This window comes from Diplotaxodon limnothrissa, linkage group LG5 (assembly GCF_057381915.1).
Source record: "Diplotaxodon limnothrissa isolate DT_005_m linkage group LG5, D_limnothrissa_male_GT1.1, whole genome shotgun sequence".
Taxonomy (NCBI): domain Eukaryota; kingdom Metazoa; phylum Chordata; class Actinopteri; order Cichliformes; family Cichlidae; genus Diplotaxodon; species Diplotaxodon limnothrissa.
Window position 1 is genome coordinate 23,335,515 of NC_140600.1, and position 22,903 is coordinate 23,358,417.

At 38.5% G+C, this 22,903-nt stretch overlaps 1 protein-coding gene across 1 annotated transcript; it reads left to right on the plus strand.

Annotated features, from left to right (window-relative positions):
- The first annotated feature begins 470 nt into the window (after positions 1–470).
- On the plus strand, positions 471–21,997 carry slc6a11b (solute carrier family 6 member 11b). The gene is made up of 14 exons (XM_085353300.1): positions 471–681; positions 1,268–1,402; positions 1,629–1,769; positions 1,937–2,018; positions 4,216–4,348; positions 8,046–8,180; positions 14,022–14,125; positions 15,567–15,691; positions 16,945–17,057; positions 17,847–17,984; positions 19,859–19,961; positions 20,633–20,733; positions 21,112–21,282; positions 21,854–21,997. Exons 1-14 carry the CDS (start codon positions 471–473, stop codon positions 21,995–21,997), a joined length of 1,836 nt encoding a protein of 611 aa, XP_085209426.1.
- Positions 21,998–22,903: the final 906 nt, after the last annotated feature.

The following is a 22,903-nucleotide window of genomic DNA, read 5'->3' on the forward strand; positions in this document are numbered from 1 at the left end:
TTTAACTACCACGTTTGTTGTCTTCTTGTTCGACATTTTTTTTAACTTACTGTGCTGCTATCCAGTAACTTCATTTTGAGTCATTGTGACGTTTATATGCGTTATTTTTTCTTTGCTGAAGAGGACGATAGCTTTAACACTCAGCATTTTTTTATGTTTATTTATTGGGTTTTTTTTCCTAGATTTGCAGGTGGTCAAAGTGCCTTTGACCGCAATAATTAACTGGACAGCTTTCACTTGGTTGGAACCTTCGCGTATTATTCAAGTCTGCGCTGGGAGATGGGCGTGGTTTTGCACAAACTGGACACTCATTCAGATGTTCCATTAAAGATGGAGGAAAAAAGAGCTGAATTCGTTTAAAGTTGTCGTTCTGTTGTCACCTTTCTTTTCTTGTCGTTTTTGTTTTGTTTTGTTTTTTTCATTTCTTTCTGCTTGTGTTTTTTTCTGTCTCAGCAGGCTGCTGGAGCGTCATGACAGCTGAGAAGAGCGGGCCTGTTATAAACGGAAAACCAGAGGATGGCAGAGACCCGGAAGGGTCAAGCTCCAGCCTAGACAGTGGGGGATACAATGAGAGGGGCCAGTGGAACAACAAGATTGAATTCGTCCTGTCTGTGGCTGGAGAAATCATTGGGTTGGGCAACGTCTGGAGGTTTCCTTACCTCTGCTACAAGAATGGAGGAGGCAAGAAAGTTTCCTTTATTTAGGGGTAGTGGGATGGAAATAGAGTTGCTCTTTAAAAATATAATATAAAATTTATATATTGAAAAATAGAGATAAAAGCAACTGCCTTACACGAAGGCAGACTAAAAGAAAAAAAGATTGAGACTATGTTTTAATTTTTTCAAGTTACATAACCAATTCCTGCATAAAAGACCTACAAGTTATTTTTTGAATTCTATTTATTCTGTTGCATCATAGGAAAAGTTAGAACTTTCACTTTATGAAAATTAAACAGGCAAGTGGTTTGAGTAATTTATTATATCATCTATTATGCAGAATATTGTCAATAACAGGCAGGTTACCTCATTAGGCACCATTAGACTGCACAGTATGGCTTTGCCTCATGATCTAAAAATGTCATCCTGCAGTGTGAGTGTGACACGGTAATGAGTGCTTTCATGTGAATTTGGTTGTTTTGCCCTTTACTCTTTTTTTTCATAGATGCATTTGATGCAGGAATTTTGATCTGCTTTTCTTCCAGACGTGTTACTCTCTTGTATAGATCGCATATATTGATGTACTGTGTGTGTTTTTATTTGTCTACAAGGTGCATTCTTTGTTCCATATGTCATCTTCTTCATCTGCTGTGGTATCCCCGTGTTTTTCTTGGAGACCGCTTTGGGTCAGTTTACCAGTGAGGGAGGCATCACCTGCTGGAGGAAAGTCTGCCCACTGTTTGAGGGTGAGAAAACACACACTTGATATGTTTCTTCTAGTATGCGCTTGACTTTAACAACTGATGAGAAAGCCGATGGAAGACACATTAGTTTGGCTGATAAATGTTGCCTGTTTTATGAGTGCCTTATAACCACTGGAGCAGTGAAGGTTGCAGTCATTTATAAATCTTGCTATTACCTGCATTTTCTTTCCAATTTCCTTCTTTTATCAGCCTCACGTTTCTTTTTCAGGCATTGGCTATGCAACACAGGTGATTGAAGCTCATCTAAACATATACTACGTAGTGATCCTCGCCTGGGCCATTTTCTACCTCTTCAACTGCTTCACCACTGAGCTGCCGTGGGCTGGCTGTGGGCACTACTGGAATACAGGTAGGAGGAAATAACAGTGGAGCAAATTCTTAGAAAAACAAATACGCCTGCGAACCTGTGCGGAGGAAAGAAAACAGAAATTACCTTCTAGGTTTGATGTGCAAAGCCAACTCTACACATACACCTGCATGGTGGTTTCAACATGATAACCTATTGTGTATTTACAGAATACTGTGTTGACTATTATGGAGAAAATGCCACCAACATCACAAACCCTAATGCATCTTCTCCAGTCATTGAGTTCTGGGAGTGAGTACACTTCTATTTCTATATTTTCACATCTGCTTGCAAGTGCAAAACCTCATTATTTTAACTGAATCACCATTTGCCTTCTAACACCATCCTTTGTCAGTTCAGGCAATCTTCAACGCAACACTCTTCCCCTCCATTCTTAATGTTGCCATATGCTTCAAGCTCCAGACTCTTTTGCTGCCCCCACTAACCTTACGCCCGAAAATTAGTCAGCCCTTTTCATATTTGTGTGTCAGCAGGCCCTGGTTGGCCAGCTGTCTCCCAGCTAGAGCCATGTGTGTGGCAACAGATCAGGCCTTGTCAGTGTGTAATGCTGACCACACTTCCTGTCTCACTGCCAGTAGCTGTGTTTACACTGCTGGGTCAAATCAAACGGGCAACCTACTTAAGAATATTTTTAAAACAGCATATTTTGATCAAAACTGTTAGATTTAGATTGTGGTTAGGTTCAAATTGAGAGAGACGACCAACTTAACTGTCATAGAAAATGTCAGATCTGAGCCAGGAACATAAACCGAACCCAGGAGTAAGACATGGCCAAATAGCCAACCACCATGTTGTTGGCAAAAATAGAATCTGACCAGGCTTTGTTCAGCGTATGCCAAGAGGGACTGCTTTGTACTGTATGTACAGAATAAACAAACCTCAGGCCTCTAAAAACTGTATTTTATTTTCTTTAAAAAATGTTCTGATAAAAAAATGCTGTTATTGGTCCCTATCGTTTAAAATGCAAAGCTGAGATTACAGAAGAAGAGTTTGAAAGGACTCCTAAACTGACACGTTTTTAGTGCTTCCTAATAATTTTGAATAGAAAAAAATGCATAGCGGTACAGTATTATTCAAGGATACCTGGAGTGCTTAGCTTTGGTTTGAACTATACCGAACCTTTCAAAACTACTAGCCTCCAAAAATACTGAGTGTCACACTAACAAGAGCACGTCAGCATGAATCACCCTTGACCGATTTAAACAATTTCAACAAATCTGAGACCCCACACAACTTTATTTACACACATTAGTGTCCACATCTTGCCCTTTTGGGTGACCAAGGAGGGACAGTGGGGCTGTGTTGGACCTAGCCTGTGGCCGGCCACCAAGAACATGTCACCATGATCAATGGCTGGTCAGAGCCCCAGGGTTGAACTCGGTGGCAAAGATTTGGCAGCACCATGTAGTTCTGTGGCTTCGGCTCCCGCTTCTCATCCTTTATCAATGCTGTTGCCTGGCTGTGTTTTAACAAACAGGAAACACACTGTTGATTCCCCACCACTGATGTCATTACTGCTGATAACATGCTCTGCATCTTGCACCCACACCGTTTAGCATATTGCAATAAGTTTTAACATAAACATTATAAGGGCCATGCAATATGTACTGCTAACACTGATCTACGAGAAAATGGTGATGCTTGTATAGAATTTACCAGTTAGAGTAGCTGTAGTGTACCTGTGGTGTCAAACTGAGTACCCACAATGGTTAGGCAGTTGAGGGCAGACTAGCAGCAAGGCTAGAATTATACTGACAGTTAAGTCAATATAATTCTAGCCTTGCTTTAAAATTTCTTCATGAAAACTTCTACTTCAGAGTTGGTGGTACATACAGTGTTAGGCCAACACAGTGCCACCCACTTTGCTGATGTATGATGTATTTCCCCCAATGCTCACAGCTTTTATACTGGTTTGCTATGTTAGTTTTCCAGCAGATCCATCAGAGGGGCATCTGTACATACAAGGCCTGTGATATTCAAAAAGAGAGGACAGCAGTTTGTAAAGCAGTATTTCCCGTGTTGTCCTAACATTTTCAAGAGTCCACTGTAAATATTTATTTAATTTTTTTTTTCTTAGCAGAAATGTAGATTAAGTAGAGAAAAATCCACTGCATTGTTGCAACTATTCAAAATTTACCCAAACAATCTGAAACTGAGCATGACAGTGAAGGTAAACTTGCTACATGTAGTTGAGTTTGGAGATGCATTAGCTGAAATTTGGCATAGCCACAGCAGCAATCACTGCTGTTTTTGCTCGCTTAGTTTTAAAGGCAGAATCGGTCTCGGGGAGGTTGCAGAGGCGTTGTTTTTTTCTCCGATGCTGCTCCGTCTTCCCTGCGAAGTTTTTAGACTCCTGCTCGTATCACCCAAGAATTTGAACTCAGTCAAATTCCAAGTCTGTAACTGTGTGTTTTCTTGGTCAAATCAGACGCAGAGTACTCAAGATATCAGATGGTATCGAGCACATGGGAGGGATGCGCTGGGAGCTGGCCATGTGTCTGGCTCTGGCCTGGTTCATCTGCTACTTCTGCATCTGGAAGGGACCCAAGTCAACTGGCAAGGTGAGAACAAGGGATAAATGTTTAGTGTTCTATGTGTGCCTTAATGTGTTGGTGTGTGAATGTCTGTATTTGATAGTGCGTCTCACTATTTGAAACTGTAAATATGAAGGATTTATAGTAATACTGTGTGTAGTAATGTGTTTGGATGCTACTCTGCTTTTATACTACCTCTAGTGTTTGTAAGTTGGGGCAGTTTTAATTTTAAACAGCCCCACTGAAGCAGCCACAAGATAAAACACTTTCCCTTCTGGTCCTAAGAGAAAGCTCTCCCACAGGAAGCCAAATGAATTCCCTCCATTAAATGCGAGACAAAGAGGTGTCTACACCACCTACTTCTACCTTTCCTCCAATCACACTTGCCTTGAGTTTTCTCTGGCAGCCATGGGGAGGACAGTAAGGACTTGGCTATGGGTGCTCAGCAGCCCTTGAAAACCTTCTCATAGATTCAGTGAGCCAGAATGAGTAGAGAGATAAAGTGAGAAATAGAGAGGGAAAAAGAGAGTCAAGAGAAAAGAGGAGAGGTGTGTGAGGAAAAATTAATGGGTTCACATTCTACATGACTGGGGAAAAAACAACTAGGGGGACGATGCCTATATCTCCATGAAGTGTCTTTTGTTTGGCTGTGAAGTAAGAGGGGAGAATGCTTCTTCATGGCTGGGCTTTAGCAGCCCGTCCAAGATTGATTCCTGCATTCACTGGAGGAAAGGAGAGCATTCATGAGGAGCATGCAGAGTATATCCTCAGCCTCCGCCTCCGCTGCCTCTCTCTCTCTTCTGCTATGCAAAATTAACCACAGCTCACTCGTCGCAAGAGAGGGTCGCTTTTTTTTCCACAGACCATTGAGTTCCGACTCTGCTAAGCTGTTTGCTTTTGTTGGCCCTGTTTGCCGGCCATTCTCACATTTAAGCCCTCCTGTTAGATTTACGGCAAGGCAGGGGCAAGTTTGACCAGTAAATTTGTGGTGGCTTAAATGTTTGGTGAGCATCAAAAGTTCATGGAGAGATTGAATATTGTCCTTTTCATCTCCAGAGAGATGGAGAGAAAGAGGGAGAGAAGGTTCAGGATGTGTAATCGTTTTATTTTACAAATTAAAGGAGTGATCCGCTGGGAAGGAGGCACATTTTCCCACACTTTCCTTGTGGGCCACGCTAGGATTAGCAGAGCTTAAAGTGGTCAGCCTCATTAAGCTTCATGGATGCTGCTGCTGTTCGAACAGACACTTGGTTAGGATTTCATGTATTTAAGCTTTGATTCTGGTTTCAGTTTCACAGTGACTGAGTCACAGTTGCATTCGGCCACACAGAAATGAAATGAACTTCTTTGAAGTTTGATTCAGAACTTTGCTGTACCAGAACCACACACACACACAAGTTGGTTTTTAGGCCGGTATCTGTGAATTCTACATTTTGCCTCTGTAGTATGTGCGCACCCACTTATGGGCTATGAATAAAGTTGCGAGTGTGTGTCCGCTGGTGCACGTACTCATGCACTTCTGCGCGTGCGTCCAAGAGAAGCACATTTTCCCACACTGCCAGCATCACTCCCGTGGGCTTCTCCTGTTTAAGAGATGGGGCCAGAGGAGCCTTCTTTTCTTTTCACTCTCCTGGCCTGCCTCTCTTCTGTCCTGTTCTCTCCTCAATTGGACTTTGACTGAGTGCCAAAAAGCCAGGGGATGTATGTTGCCCGCCTCTGCCTTCCAAGAGACCAAAGTCTTTGTTCAGTGAGTTTCTAAGAGTCTTGAGATGTCTAGCACAGTTCTGCAAAACCCGAATAGTTCAATAATATAAGAGTGTAGGTTTGAACATTAGCAGAAGCTAGCTAGCTACTGTTTGCAAGATGCTACCACATGAATGTATTCTTGCACTAAATAAAACTGCAGTTTCTTGTAGAACCCCTCCCCCCCCCCAAAAAAAAACACCTTAGATAAGCTGTGAAGCTTTAACGTTCCCAAAAACCTTCAATTTATGTGTCACAATGATTTTTTTGTTTTGTTTTGTAAAGTTTGCCCAATTAATCACTATCTAAATGGCAAATTTGTATGACAGGTTGTTTCAAATGTGTAGACACTTTGTCACAGTTACGATGAACTTGTGTTGCCCCCACATAATTCAATAATATTGATTTACTGCATTACATAATTATTTTATATAATAAAAAGAACTGACCTGAAAGTTAGCACTCTTCAGGTGCTGACGTGCATACTACTTACAGTGTTGGGAATGTTACTTTTAAAATGTATTCCACTACAGATTACAGAATACATCCCCCAAAATGTAATTTGTAATGCATTCTGTTAAGTTACTCAATGTGAGTAACGTATTCTGAATACTTTGAATTACTTAATATATTGCCATGCTTTTCCCAACTACATGAATGTACTATTGCTGTGTGATTTATTACTATTACTGAAGACTACTCGCCACTGAGCTAATATTGTTAGCTGAGGTTAGTTCATAGACTGCTTTCAGAACTGCACGTGATTATTTGCCGCTAGCAAGTTGTTGATGCTATCCATCAAGTCTAACAGCCTGCAGTCTATGAACTAACCTCAGCTGACGCCAGCTAACAATGTTAGCTCGGTGGTGAGTAGCCTTTAGTAATGGTAATAAATCACACAGCAATAGTACATCGAAGATACTGAAGTGGCACATAACCCAGGTAGCTACCACAACTGAAACAAGGTGGTTGCAGTAGGCTAACGTTAGTTTTTTAAAAAGAAATTACTTTTGGAGTCTTTTGACACTGAGAGCAGCTTGGTTGCTGGCAAACAGAGTTTGCATTGCACGATCTGATTTCGCCCATCCCTTTCTTCTTTAAATATGAAGTGGTGTTGGAAAGAAAGAAAACAAAACGTGCATTTTATACAAAATACTATATTATAGAAGCATAGCAGCATGACGGCTCACTGGTTGTTCGGTTAAACGTGTACTTGTGGCCACAGATTCTCATTGACCTCACACTGAGTGCGCTATTATGTAATTAAACAGCGGTCTAATATTTTCCACACAAGTCCTTTGTGCTTAGGACACATTGTCCTATATTCTGTTGTCTTCACCTTGATATACAACCATGAATCCTTTAGAGGGAGAGATGGGAAATTTGCAGGTTAAATACAGTGCCAAATCTAGAGAGGGTGTTTGGCATATGACTTGAGGAAAGTGGGACGTGTTAGTGTGTATGACGCAGTGTCTGAACCAGCTCTGTGGCTTCACTCCATATATGTTCATTGAGCCTTATGAGATTTTATGGCTTTTTAAAGTCAAATTTGTGAGCGTTAAAAATTGGTTGTAGCACTCACATTGCAGCACATTGTTGCTTTATGTTTGCATGCACCAAGAAAAAACAAATTGCTCTTTTATCCCAAAGATTATTTTCCTCACTTACTTTGCCACAATTTTTCCTGTCTAGGTATTGTTGTTTAGATTGCTGTCATGTCCTCTCACCTTTAGGTCTGAGCAGTGATGTGTTATTGTTGCATAGAATACTGTCTCCCAATCTCAGTTTCTGATGCACTTCTAAAACAATGAGTCATTGAGTAGTAGCCATGTTTGTCACAGGCCAGCATTATTCAGAATGTCATTTGCAGACTTTTTGTTTTAACTGTCCTCATTTCATGTTATGTAATAATCAAATTCATTATGTTTGGACAGTAACACTGTACTCATATGCTTGCATATGCCTATGTTTATACCCACAGGTTGTGTATGTGACAGCTACCTTTCCTTATTTCATGCTGTTGATCCTGCTGATCAGGGGAGTGACGCTGCCCGGAGCATTCGATGGTATCAAGTTCTACCTCTACCCAGACATTTCACGACTCTCTGACCCTCAGGTAGGCTGTCTTTCACTAGCGACTCTGCAAAAATCTAAATTTGGAAAGCAGAAGCTGTTGTTGTTTTTAATAACTGTGCCATCTAGAGGTGTTACTGCTTAAGTTTTATACTGGTTTTTTTGTAATCTTTGCTTGCTTTTCTGGATCCAATCCAGTGACAGAGTGACATCATTTTATCACTGTCCCAAGTTTATTCTATAATTGTGTCCTTGGCAAGGCAGTATGACATTCAGATCAATGGAATCAGTCTGATTGCACTGAGTTGTTTTAGGCAGGTTAGTTATAACAGCCTGAGGACACTAAATTAATGACGGCAAAAAGGGCTATGCAGACTAAGCATATAAAGTGTTTTTACTGCAAACATAAGGAGTGTTTGCAGTTTGTTTTACACCTATTACTAGTTGTTCTCAATATTACCTCAAAAACTCTGTTTACTCTGCACAAAACAACTGCAGCAAAAACTGTTTAGATTAAATATTGCAAAAATATGCATTTAAATCTAGTGGTTTAGTGACAGTGGCATAATTTGAACTGACACTTCCTCTGGTGACGGATTAACTGAAGGTCAGGTCAGAAAACCTGATCGAAAGACTTGGCTATGGTCAAAAGATCAGTATTTGGTGCTAATAGAGGGAGTTGCTTTAACATACAATGAATTCACAGAGATACAGACACAAACAAGCACACATAAATGGAGACTCCTTGACCTTGTCTGGAAAAGGCAGACGGTTCAAGTCGCTTGGCAACAGAGGGCTAGAAAATGTCACTGGATGGTGGTCATGACAACACAAATTGAGATAGAGTTTCTTAGATAGATAGATAGATAGATAGATAGATAGATAGATAGATAGATAGATAGATAGATAGATAGATAGATAGATAGATAGATAGATAGTACACGGCTTCAGTGTGATTGTGATATGTAAACATAATGTCTTCATGCTTATAGGTAAACAGAGCTATTCCAACTTCCCAATTTGGAAACACATTACAGCATTTCAGGAAACAAAATGTGTCAATATGATGTTTTCCTTCTTGTCAGACTCCCATCCTGACAAAACACCTTTTTTGAATGTGATAACAAAGAAAGTTTGTTTCTTGGTAATTAAACTAAAGTTTCCCTCAATCTGTAACTATACACCAACAAACCAACCTGTTTCACACAACATGTTGGCGAGAAAAGGTGTTAAGAACATACAATATAATGCCATAATGATGGACTGGATGATGTAATGTAGTGTATAAACCCTATTTTTATTAATTAACAAGTTGTTTTTCCATATAATTATTATCTTGAGGGTACCGATGTATCCCATGATGAATTAAGCTCACTATATAGTACTAAAAGCAAACTATCTGATTTGATTCTTTTATTTATTTGATATACTCTCCAACTGCTGTACAGTAAGGTACAGTAAGATAGTTACATTTGTAAACTGATTAAAATAAGAGAAAGGAAAAAGTGAAACAGATAAATTGTGACAGATTAAGGGGATGAGGACAGATAAATAAAGACACATACAACAGCACAGGGAGAGCAAGAAGAGTAATAAAGAAAGCTTTTGGTTTTTTGCCAGAGGACATTACTTCTGACACCAATGTTAAACTGGCTTCCTCGGGAACAATGAGGGCTCTGTTCTGTTCAACCAGCTTTGTGAAGTGTGTGTGGCTGGGTGTTGCCCTCTCTTTTTACACCCCTGAACTTTGTTGTGCCTTCCACATTTCTCTTCTTTTCTTTCTTTTAGTGGTTGTCTCCCCCAATCACCCTCCACTCTGCACTATGTATCACCCCTCCTTTTTGCACTTTTGGGGCAGTACAGCTGTTGCCCTGTTTTTTCCTAGCTCCTCTCACAGGATTTAGGGTGAGGTTGCAAGTAGAGATTTATGACAGGATCTACTAGGTGTAGCTAGTGAACAGTCACCCAACTTGTTGACTCAATGATGACCTTCAGTAGCAAAAACAAAATGATGACGTAAAAGTAAAAAACCTTTAGCCAAAATATGACAGATAATTTTCACATTGCACATTCTTGGATCCTGAGCTATCCAAGAGATGAATGGTTGTTAGAAACAGGTAAAGAATACACTAAGACTGCTATTCATTAGTCAGGCATATAGTTGTGAAAATGAAAGTTTTCACAAAACTAAGCAGTCTTGTGAAAAACGAACTACACCCGATGATTCAGTAGCTTGCGAAAGTGTTGCTTCAATTCAGTTTGTGGCCATTTGTACAGGTTCTCGCTTAAGGTCCAACCGCAGCATTGCAGTCAAGCTGAAGTCTGGGCTTTGGCTGAGCTACCTTGATTCTTTACTTTCAAAGCTGCTCTAAGGTAGATTTTGCTGGAATTCTTAGGATCATTTTCCTGTTGCTGTTGAACAGTTGAACACATATTTGACTGTAGAATACTTTGGTATAGAGAGGAATACATGAATTCATAGTCAACCTAATGACTGATGACCTCAGCTGTGTTGCCATGATTTTTTTAAAGAGAAAATGCTTTCTCCTGGCGAACCTTCCAAATAAGTCATACCTATTTAAATTTTTTTTGTAATTGCACTGTCATGACCTTACACAATTAGCACACTAGTTCCTCCAGAGTCTCAGATTTAGATTTTACAGTTTCTCTGAGCACTGCACGGTTTGATCTCAGGGTGTCCACTCCTGGGAAAATTGTGGCTTTGTGTTAATAGGACTGACCACATTTTTGCTTTTATAATGGTGGTTACACTTCCTGATGATCAGTTAATCAAGTGGAATTGACTAGGAGCATCTGGCTGCTACACATACTCTTAATTCCTGTGGAAGTTATCAGGGTGTACTTTGTTTGCACTCCAAAGTCCACAGGCTTTTGTTTTGTTTTTGTTTTTTTTTGTTTTTGTTTTTTTTACTATATATCAGCTTTGGAGAAACATTTTTTAATCATTTAATAGTTCAAATTAGTTCATATTAAAAGGTAAAAAGGTTATTGCACAACAGCAGCAATATGCATGTTGGTAAAATAAAGGACTGAAATAAGTGATAACTAATAACTAATAATAACTAATTGTTATAGGTCTGTATTCTTTATGCAGTTGTGATAGATTGTGATAATACTCTGGAACGAAATTCCATTTAATAATGCCTGGCTCAGATGTAGAGGGGCACATAAAAGCTAATTTCATGTCTTAATGCCTCAGTTCAAATCTATAGATCATTCATAAGCAGAGGGAGATGTAAAGCACACCAAGAGTGGTACATTTACATTACAAGAGCACTATCTAACAGCCTATGTTATCCAGCTTTCACACAGTAGACAAGTTTCCTGGAGCCACAGTCTCAACATAACCAAACACGAGCCGGCCAAATTAGGCACAACATCAACAAGTGATTCTCTCTGAGCCTGGGCTTTCAAGGTTTCCCTGCACTGTGCGGCCATCAGCCGAGGTTGAACTAAAGGGAACATTAATGAACATTAGGAGAGAAAGGCCTGTTCTTCCACAGGAACAGTCCTGTGTTTGTGAGGTCACAGAAGTTACCGTGGTTACTCCCAGGAGGGAGCGAAGACCTTGCGTTTGTTAATTGTTTCTCAGTGGGGAAATGAGATTAGTGGCTGAATGGTGATGTGAGAGAGTTTTCAAAGAGCCATGCTGCATTAAGTTTGAATTTGCTAGCACCCCATGCTATCCTTGGGTTTCTGGGGTCCTGTGTTCCACTACAAACTAGTTTCATAATGCACATACTAAAGCTTTCTCACTGATGAATTGTACATATGTAAATATCCCCTTTAGTCAATGACCAAATACTATTTTGGATGTATTTCCCATCAGATATATATTAACATTGTCAAACTTTATTGTTTTGCATTAAAATTGCCACAAGAAAGTTGCCTTTCAGCCCAAAGATGGAAAGACTTAAACTTATTAAAATAACTGAGAGTAGGGAAACTTTCTTTCTTCACAGAATACAAAGTCAATAATAGAGTAAGCTCTCCACATTGGAATTTACTCAGATTTTTACTTGATTAAAGACCAAAACTCCCTCCTACCTAAATGACAAAAAACTTTGGTGACAGAAAACGTGAGATTATTGTTTTACGTTTATCATTACAGTAAGTTTGGGAAACTAAAACTGTAGTTAAGAGAAATACTGGCTACTTTGCAAGAAACATACTTTGGGTACTGTATGCAAATTTCCTAGACTTTCTGAGGTGATGATGGTCAATGATCAAGCTCTCAGTTTCTACTAAGCTTGCCAGGTAACATAAATGAGCCTTTGTATTGGTGCTTATAAAAACAACAGAGTTGGACAACATGGAGGTTTAATTAAGAGTGGGTTCATCCAGAATCAAGTAAGAGTGGCTGTCAACTTTGAACTAAGGGATCATTTCAGCCTGTGCACAAAAAAACAAAATTGTCAATGATGTTTTCACCCTATTTTCATCCTATCATGCTGATATTTGATAAATAAGAACTTTTGCCCGAGGCACATTAAAGGGCAAGCCAAAAGTTCAAAGTTCATTTGCATTCATATATATATATATATATATATATATATATATATATATATATATATGTATATATATATATATATATACAGAATAGGCTCTGTGTCTTCAGACAAGTCCCAAAGTACTCTTTTAAACATATTGGCAACCATTGTTGACAGCCTTTTGTTGCATCCAGATGTAGCATGACAGCTTGTTTTTTTAAGAGTCTGACCTCTTCACTAGGACATACCTCAGCTGAACAAATGGCCTTGCATCCTCTGGTTCAGATCCAATAATTGTTTGAGGTATTAAGTTATGTTTCTTCCAAGGACCCTTTTGTCCATGTGTCATTAGCCAATTTCTTGCACAACATGTACAGATACAGACAAAAAGACACATGATTGCCCCATTGCACAGCATTGTGCCACAGCACATTATTTGGAAATTAATCATCTAGGCATTTCATTAAAATCCTCAACATGCACAAGCTACTGAATCCATTGTCCTCTATGAGATTTTTTTAGGCTGGTTATTGCTTCAGGTGCTGGAGGAAATCTAAGCAGATCACAAAGGTTAATTGAGTTCACTCTTTTGGGACGTCTGCAAAATTGTCCCGATTGTTTTGTGTTAGATAGTTGCTGACATGTTGCCTACTTGAACCAAAGTGACTGACTAACCACCTCACCACCATACAACTGGTACTTACCAGTAGTTATCTGGCTCTAATGCCAAATGAGTGGTCTGGTGGGGGGTTTTTTAGCCACTTTGTCTTTTTTAGGTTTTAAATTCTGTCAAGATCTGTTTCAATTAGAGAGATTAAATAATATTCATTGCTTAATTTAAGCTTCTATTACCCTCCCTACCTCAAATCCCTCCAAACTGTATAAAGTAGTGAACTTAATTTAAATAATGAGCCTCTGAAAAAAGTTTAGAGCTACTTTTAGGATTTTAATTCATAATTCATGCTGCTTCCCTGTCTGTCTGAAGGGAAAGACTCCATTTGAGCTGAGCCATAATTTCATTACAAAGGATTAAAAAAAGGTGAATGAAGGGCAACAAAAGAGATGTAAAGTTTCATTAGAGAAGATAAATGACCCCTAGGTATATCATGGTGATCTCATTTAAATGGGAAAGCATACACAATTCAATTTAATTTGTTTTTTTAAATTAATTTTTACAAATCACAAAGATTGGAAAGGATCACAAAGGATGATGATGATGTTTGGTTTGTGGATATTTAGTGGCAAATGAGCGTCCTTAGAAAAGCCGAGTTTATTGACTTGGATAATTTTTGTCAACACCTTAGAAACACTTTATGTTGTTTTGTTCTTTGATCTTGTCTGTTTCTACACATACTGTATATTTTGGTACTTAGGTATGGGTGGATGCAGGAACACAAATCTTCTTCTCCTATGCCATCTGTTTGGGCTGTCTTACTGCGCTGGGAAGTTATAATGCCTACAACAATAACTGCTACAGGTAAGAATGTAAATTCCAGTTGATGGATGTCTGTCTATAAATAAAACTAACAGTAGAAAACAATTAGCCACTATCATGCAGTAGGATTAAAATGGCCTGGTAAATGGCCTGTATTTATATAGCGCTTTTCTAGTCCCTAAGGACCCCAAAGCGCTTTACATATCCAGTCATCCACCCATTCACACACACATTCACACACTGGTGATGGCAAGCTACATTGTAGCCACAGCCACCCTGGGGCGCACTGACAGAGGCGAGGCTGCCGGACACTGGCGCCACCAGGCCCTCTGACCACCACCAGTAGGCAACAGGTGAAGTGTCTTGCCCAAGGACACAACGACCGAGACTGTCCAAGCTGGGGCTCGAACCGGCAACCTTATATTATAAACACATTACAAATTAAGAAGGATGTGAGACACAGGGATAAAGTGGACAATATCCCTTTGGCCTTTGCTACTGCACACGTGTTAAGTTACATCACTTTGTCTCAACTGTGCTCCGTGCAAACTGGTCTGAAAATCAGTGGCAGCTCTATTACATGACCAAACTCTGTTCAAAGACACTCAGAAATGCTAGAGTGCTTAATTTTCTTTGAGATATTTCCTAGTACAGCTGAAGCCAACAGGTCAGTGTGGTAGATAAATCCCACCTCTCATTTCTTTATAGTTTGCTTCCATGGAGCCAGACTTTCTTGTCATTTTTTAAATGGTTTTGAGCCATCATTTTGCAGTCTGTCTGAGGGTCTGGTAGTTGTTTTCTTTTGACATTGGCTGCTTTTTCAGTCGTGCCCGTCAGAAATAGGAGATAATCCAGCAGAGACCTGACACAGAACTGATGGCATGAATGGAGCAAACTAGCTCAGATGTTAATCAATTATGCAATACCATCTGGAAAATACAACACAGGAAAAGCATACATAGATAGAATTACATCACCAGTCATGGATTGGCCTCCCCTGAGCCCAGACCTCAACATTACTGAAGGCAGCTGACACCAAATGTCCTTCAAGAAGCCCGAGGAACTGTTTCCTGAAGCCTACTTAAAGAAATTACAAGAAGGCTTGACTAACAGAGGTATCTGTGTTGAAGAGTAAAGGTGGTCATCCCAAATATTGGGAGTTTCATGCAGTCTTTAGCTATTCTACACTTTTCTAGCAAGTCTCTTGATTTCATATTGGAGATGCTGACAGAAAAAACACACACAAACAGCACTGAAATGTACCTCCATCTTGATTTTCCAAAATGGTTAATATATAAGAAGAAAGCCCCATGGGTAAGCGGCGAATGGTAAGAATTTATGCATTAGTAAATTATGTATCATTTTAGTATGTCTTTATTACGCAACATGTTTCTGTTCTGTCTGTGCTGCTTCTAGTGTCAGCTGCAATAACAACTCTTCCAATAAGTGTGATCTCTAACTCTCTTTCTGTCTTGGTACTCAGGGATTGCATCATGCTGTGTTGTCTGAACAGCGGCACCAGCTTTGTGGCAGGTTTTGCCATCTTCTCTGTGCTGGGATTTATGGCCTACGAACAAAATGTTCCCATCGAAGCTGTTGCAGAATCTGGTGAGAGAACAACACACAATATAATGACATGTTTCTGAAAAGTACCAACTTTCAAAACCGTAATGAAATCATGTGCTCGATCTACAGCAGCTACTGCAGATTAAAAAAACAGAAACAAAACCTGAGCATTTGTGCTCTCATCCATCATATTGTGCTAAAATGAGTAAACACTCGCAGTTATATAACCGCACACTCTTTACTTAGGCTCTTAGATCACCGCATTATGATTTATTCAAGTCAGTATGAAAGATTTAGTGAAAGAGACAGAGCGAGAAATTTAAAATGTTTGTTAGAGCACAGTAAGGACAGGGCATAATGCTTCAGATAATGTATTTCTCTGGGACAGTCACCAAATGTGGGTGCTAAATAAAGCAATAGCATGCCAGCTCTTCTGTTCAAGCAGTTAGCCTCACAGTGGATCAGATAATCCCAAGATTAGTCACCTGCAAACTTTGTGTTGTAGATTGAATTTAAAAAAGATAATGTGACATTTTACACAAAGCGCTTCAAATAATCCATTGGGAGAAAATATGAAACACATTTTAAATTTCATTTATTTATGCATATTCAAAAATGTCATGTCAACTTTGGCAACATTTGGCACTGTTGGGTTCTCCTCATCTGATTGGAAAGGAAGTCTCTATGAACTTGTGCAGTGGCATCTGCAGGAGACCTCTTGAGGCCACTTAAGGAAAGTCGGATGCTCGTCCTAAATTCACTTTAATTTTGACTAGACTGTCTGGCATCCTGAAATGTTCTCTGCAGAAGGCTTCTGATGGCTGAGTTTAAGTCACTTCCTTGAACCCAAACAAGACTTGGCCAGTTCCAAACTTACATGTGGTTTGCTGAGTGATCTCTGTGACCTCTATAATATTTTCCCAATGACAAAAAATACTGGCTGAGGATAAGAAAAAGACCAAAGCTTTAAATAACCGCTACAAGCAGGATCACCTTTCTACAATGGCTGCTCTGCGTCAGCTAGATGCAAGACTAAAATCAAAGCAGTGTCTGATTTGTAACAACAATAACAACAAGAATCAGCCCAGTTCACATAATGCATGCTACCATTAGGTCTCATTTTTGAGGATTTTTGAGAACTATATAATTTTGCAGAATCCTAAAAAGTGAAGTTTAATTTATTCTTTGTAGACCAAGCAGTCTTTGTTTTGCTGTTAGAATTTTGTACTTGTTCTATCAGATACACTGCCAGCAGTCCTGTAATTGAGAATCTGTATTCTTATATTTTCATTCAGGTCCTGGTCTTGCATTCATTGCATATCCCAAAGCTGTTACTATGATGCCTCTGTCTCCACTCTGGGCTTGTCTGTTCTTTATGATGCTAATCTTCCTTGGCCTGGACAGTCAGGTGAGTACTGCTGTTGTGAATATATCCTGGGAATGCTGACTCTTAAGCTTGTGACAAAGTTGAAGGTTTGCTGAGACCTACGGCTTGGCAGACAACACATGAAGCTTATTTCCTCTAGTGTGATAGCATGATAATCTAGACATAGTAAGAGGGTGAACAACCCTGCTAATCCTGTGAGAATGCCAATATGTGGTCATGAAACACTGTATCTAATGAGTACAAGCTGACATAGTGAAAATCGAGAAAATGAGGGAACGCGTTCAGTTCAACAGTCACAATTTGTATCCTTGCCACATACAATTAGAGTTCTATGTGCCTCTACAAATTTTTAATATTTGTGAAGAAATCATATATGCATGACATGGATTACATGCTCTATTGATTTCAGTTTTATATTGTTGTTTAAATTTTTTGTTTTAAAGTTTTTGGTTACATTTGGGTCGCAGAAGGTTTCTGGCAGGAAACATGTATTTCCAAAGTTGAATAAACGAAGGTAAAATGTTAGCACTTGCACAATATGTCAATGAAACGTTGGCAAATCTTAATTGTGAGCAAAAACGAGATCTGGCGATTTTTTCCCCCTCTGTGCAACTTTTTGGTTCCAGTGTTACTTCCAGGTATAAACATTTCTGGTTTCACCACAGATGCATATACTGAGAGGAACATCCTGCTCAAAGAGTTTTCAGTTTATGTTGATGTATAATATAATGATGATATAATGACCTTATGGTCTTTTTTCTCATCAAAGTGTCTATCCTGTAAATTTCAGTTTTATTTTTTGTATCTAAGTTTGTATGTGTGGAGAGCTTGGTGACAGCTGTGGTGGACATGTACCCAGACACCTTCCGGAGAGGCTATCGCAGAGAACTACTGATCCTAGGCATGTCTATAGTTTCGTTTTTCATAGGACTCATCATGTGTATGGAGGTAAGATAGCTATAGCTTGTCAGTTAAATGTCCCATAAGTTAAATGCCTGTATAATATTTACCCCCACCTGCCCATCCATCCATCCATCCATCCATCCATCCATCCATCCATCCATCCCTTACATGAAATCCAATCAGATACACTGTAGATAATAGAAACCTTTTCCTGTTATTTTAATTGTTTTTAATTGTGCCCTGATCTCTTTTATTGATAACCCTTACACACCATTAGATAACCATTACAAACCTATACATATGGACATTTGACAGCAGTAATTTAGACCTGAAGATCTGTTTCAAAAACCTCTTTCAGCCACTAAAAGCATTTCACATTTCTGTCTGCACTGAACTCCATCCATCTCCACTATGAATGTACAGTACCATTCTTTAGTGTTCCATAATGGAGATGGCACAGGGGATGAAACTTGATAAAATATGGAAGTATAGCACTTTCTCTCTCAGTCTTTTGTCTTAGAGCTTTCAGTTGATTGACCTCTGTTTTTACTGCCTATTCCTTCCTATTACCACTATGTATAAGTTTTATCACTTTTTAATCAACTTCCACCTATAATGGGACTCAAGAAGCTTTATTCAAAAGCTGACAAAAAAGTATGTTGAATAAAATGTCTCAGAGTAGGATTAAACACAGTTTAAATGCTCTTCTGGGAGTGTGGTGCAATACTAAGATATTTTGAGACGATTCTTAGCTTAGCTTTACTAGCACAGTAAAGCTGTGATGTAACCTTCTGTATGATTCATGTGAGATTTTATTTATGACGCTTTTAGTGGAAGAGCTGATAACTTGTCTTGAGTGCAGGGGAAGGTAAAATGCAAGACTACCTTTTGAGATGAAATGTGAAGATGTGAGAGAAATACAAACTAAGAAGAGCTGTAAGGCAGGATGAAAAGAAAAAGATTAATGGATGTAGTGAAGAATTGTTGATATATATAAAATGTTCAAGGTGAAAGTCTAGACCTCAATCACATCTAAATCATTTAATTTAAATCCACTGTGCTAGTCTACAGAGGCATAATTACAAAAAACGTGTCACTGTTCAAAAACATAAATATCAAATTTATGTCCTTATTTTTATTGACCAAAAACTTAATGTATCAGTGGCAAAAAATATATAAAAGATTTTGTTTAGTAAAAGAAATAACATAAAACCAGGCAGGAAATAATAATTCATTAGTTTTAATGTTTTATTTTTAGTGTTACATAATGGTCGGTGGTGTATTACCTTATATCTTACCCCTGACAAATACTCCAATGCATTGTAATGTAAAAATAAACCCAACCTAAAACAAAAAGAACAAAACAATGAAACTAATATGATCTTAACAGCAATTAAACATGTTTAAGCAGTTACGGCTAAATTGAAACCAACAAACACATTTTGGCAACTAAAATGAACCTGAACACAACTATGGTGACCAATGAAGCCCAGTGGTCATCTTTAAAGCTTTTTAGCACAAATTCACAAACAATTGACTCAGTGCAAGTTTGGCCATCAGAGCATGAACGGGAGGCTCCATGCAGTCATCCCTGACACACTATACAACAATGCACCAAATATACTGTAAATGCATCCTTCAGTCAGACTCAAACCAGATTTGAAAAAAAGCATTATAGCTGGTGTCTGTCAGTGGCTCTAATATAAAATATTTATTGTTGTGTAGAATTATTTAATTTTGGGACAAATCCTTATGAAAATACCAGTGTGGGATGTTTGCAAGTTTATTTTGTTTGCTACTGAGGTCTTGCCATTAACCATAATCATGCACTCATCGTTAACTTTATACTTGATTTTGTTCAACTGAGTCTGACATGTAGGGGCTTTGACAGGAAACTGACACTTGTCTTGTCTTGTCAGGGAGGGATGTACGTCTTCCAGCTGTTTGATGCGTATGCTGCCAGCGGGATGTGTCTGCTGTTCGTAGCCATATTTGAGTCCATATGCATCGGCTGGGTGTATGGTAAGATAAGAGTTTTGACCTATACACCTTGAAATATCAAAGCAGTGTTTTCAGTTTTTCACTTCACTTCCCCCTCTTGTCGCTTGAGATTACAGTCATTTGTCTTTTGTCAGCTGGGCAATTGCCACAGATTGCAGCACTGCAAAAGCCATCATGTTTTTAACACTCTGCAATAATATTTCTTCTCTGCCCTCTGCTGGAGATTGGTCTCAAACACATGCAGCATTCTCTTAATTTTGCACCAATCGTTTTACTGATGCATAATAATAAAAGTAATCCTAAAGCAGTGGCTTTCTGTGCTTTTTTAAATAAAACATAAGGTTGTTTTCTGTCTACTTGACTCAAATATTATGCATACATGTATATTTGATAAAATATACATAAGCAATATACATGTTTTTCCCCCTGCGTTTAGATGTCAATACAATTATGTTACTGTAAGTCTAATTTAAACTGACAAACTGACAACAACTTACAAAGACAGATCTATTATAAGCACAATAAATCAGATATGAAGCAAAACAAATTGATCTCGGCTTTCTTGATAGAAAGTTTCAGACTAGATTTCGTCCACCTTGTTAAGAGAGTCACAAACTGTCTTTAAAGATTAACCACATCATTATTTTTATGAAACACACAGAAACTGTCACTGAATCATACTTTTTTTTCAGGTAGTGACAGATTCTACCTTAATATTGAAGACATGATTGGGTACAAACCAGTCTTCTTCATCAAATGGTGCTGGATGATCCTGACCCCGGGCATCTGTGCTGTGAGTGGCATAATTTCAAGAGCTGTAGTAGCACAAACAGCGTATCATGTTAAAAAAAATTATAAATTAAAAAAAAAAACGAAAAACAAAATTCTGAAGATACATATGGATGGCTCTGGAGTTTTATACTGAATCAACATGGATCATCATATATTTTTATCACATGTGCAAATAATGAGTTCGTATTGTGTAGCTGCCGTGCTGTGTCACCCGGAAATGTTGATTTTCATATTCTTAAACTCCTAACTTTGAATAATACATTTGCACAGCAATCCACAAAGATACAGTATTGCAACTTTAATTTATTTATTAAAGCCGTTTCTTTATGTCATATTCTAAATTGAAACATTTGCAAACTGAATTTTGTTTTTGCCACAGGGAATTTTCTTGTTTTTCTTGATTAAATACAAACCACTGAAGTACAACAATGTTTACGTCTACCCTGACTGGGGCTATGGTATTGGCTGGTTCATGGCCATGTCCTCAATGGTCTGCATCCCTCTGGGTATTATCTGGATGATTTGGAAGACTCCTGGCACCTTCTCTGAGGTAAAACATGCATATGGTACACATGCAAATGGAAATACTGAAATCAAATTTACCAGCCTCATATAGAGCTAATCTTGCAGCAGAGAGATATGAAAGTCATAAGATACCGTATATATAATACTTACTGATAATAATAATAATAATAATACTGATTTCTATATATAATTATTATAGAAATCATACAAATATGTGTATCAAAGATAAGAAAGCTATACACAGGTTAGAGCATGTATGATGATCCTGTTCAAAAGTTTATGCTTCTTCAACAAGTCATGATTCTTTACTTGAGGTCTCATGGAGGCAAAATAAAGAGAGACAAACATAAGACAGTTAGGTTGTTTCCTACTAGAATAGTGAAACTTCACCAAACTGAAGGATCATCTACCCAAATCTCTTACAAATAGCTTACAAATATTACACTCATTTGAATATATAAAATGATTTTAACAGTTTTAAACGTACAGTATTGCATTTAGGGCCAAGTGGTGCTGATGCTGTGTTACTGTGTCACCTTCCAGAGATTGAAATATATTCTCTTATCTTTCCTCTTTGTGTCTTTGGCTCTGTGCAGAGAATAAAGAAGCTAACCACCCCCAGCCCAGACCTGAAAATGAGAGGGAAACTTGCTGCCACGAGTCCTTACGCTGCCAACGATGCAAAACTTAAGGCCGATGGGAAAATATCCACCATCTCAGAGAAGGAAACGCATTTTTAACTGACCGCTTGACTGACCAACCAAGCTGCCTGTTGTCTATATAAAATGTCCATGAAACAAAAACAGCATTATCAGCCACTACTCAAAACAGGAAATGAAACAAATGACTCAGAGTGTTATTTTTGTTTTGTAAAAAAAAATGTAAGAAAAAAGGAAAAGCTATCGTGTTATTATGTAGTCGGTTTTGCACAAACTTTAAATAACACGTTTGATGTTCTTAATTAACATTGTGATGAAAGCAGCTTTTTTCTTAACCAATAATATTTTAAAATCAGTTTAATGACATTATATGGATACAACCTGTCCTGGTACCTTGTCAATAATGATCACGATAGTGTCTGTGCCTTTAGAACGATACCCGTGTGTTGTGTTGTACAAGGCTTTCACTGTACATTTATTGGCAAAGTGCTGTGCCACCCTATTAGGTACTAGGTACCCAAATGTGACTTTTTAAGATGTAGCAGTTTGGGGACCATATTAAGTAGTTTTGCTTGTTAAGAAAGAATATTTCAGTGGTGTCTATGTACTGAGGCCGTAGGGGGGCATCAGTTACCCTTCCTTGTAAAACTACACATCAAGAGTTTTGCCACAGAAATCTCACATGTTATCAGTGACAGCTGTGACTTTGAGGCCTGCACACCATTTCTGATCGTCGAGCTGTTCTTATTTACTTGAATTTATTGTTGTTGCAAAAAAAGACTAGCGAAAACTCTGCTTATTGGAATAATGTGAAGGAATTATTAGGTTATTGATTATCATGTTAGCACAAATCAAGTCATTTAGGGTTTTGCAGATTTCTGTGGTAAAACTAAATATCCCTGATTAGATTCAAAAACAATAAACCAATATAAAATATGCCTGGGTTTAAACATTAAAATCACCATTGGTTATAGTTTCATTTTCTAG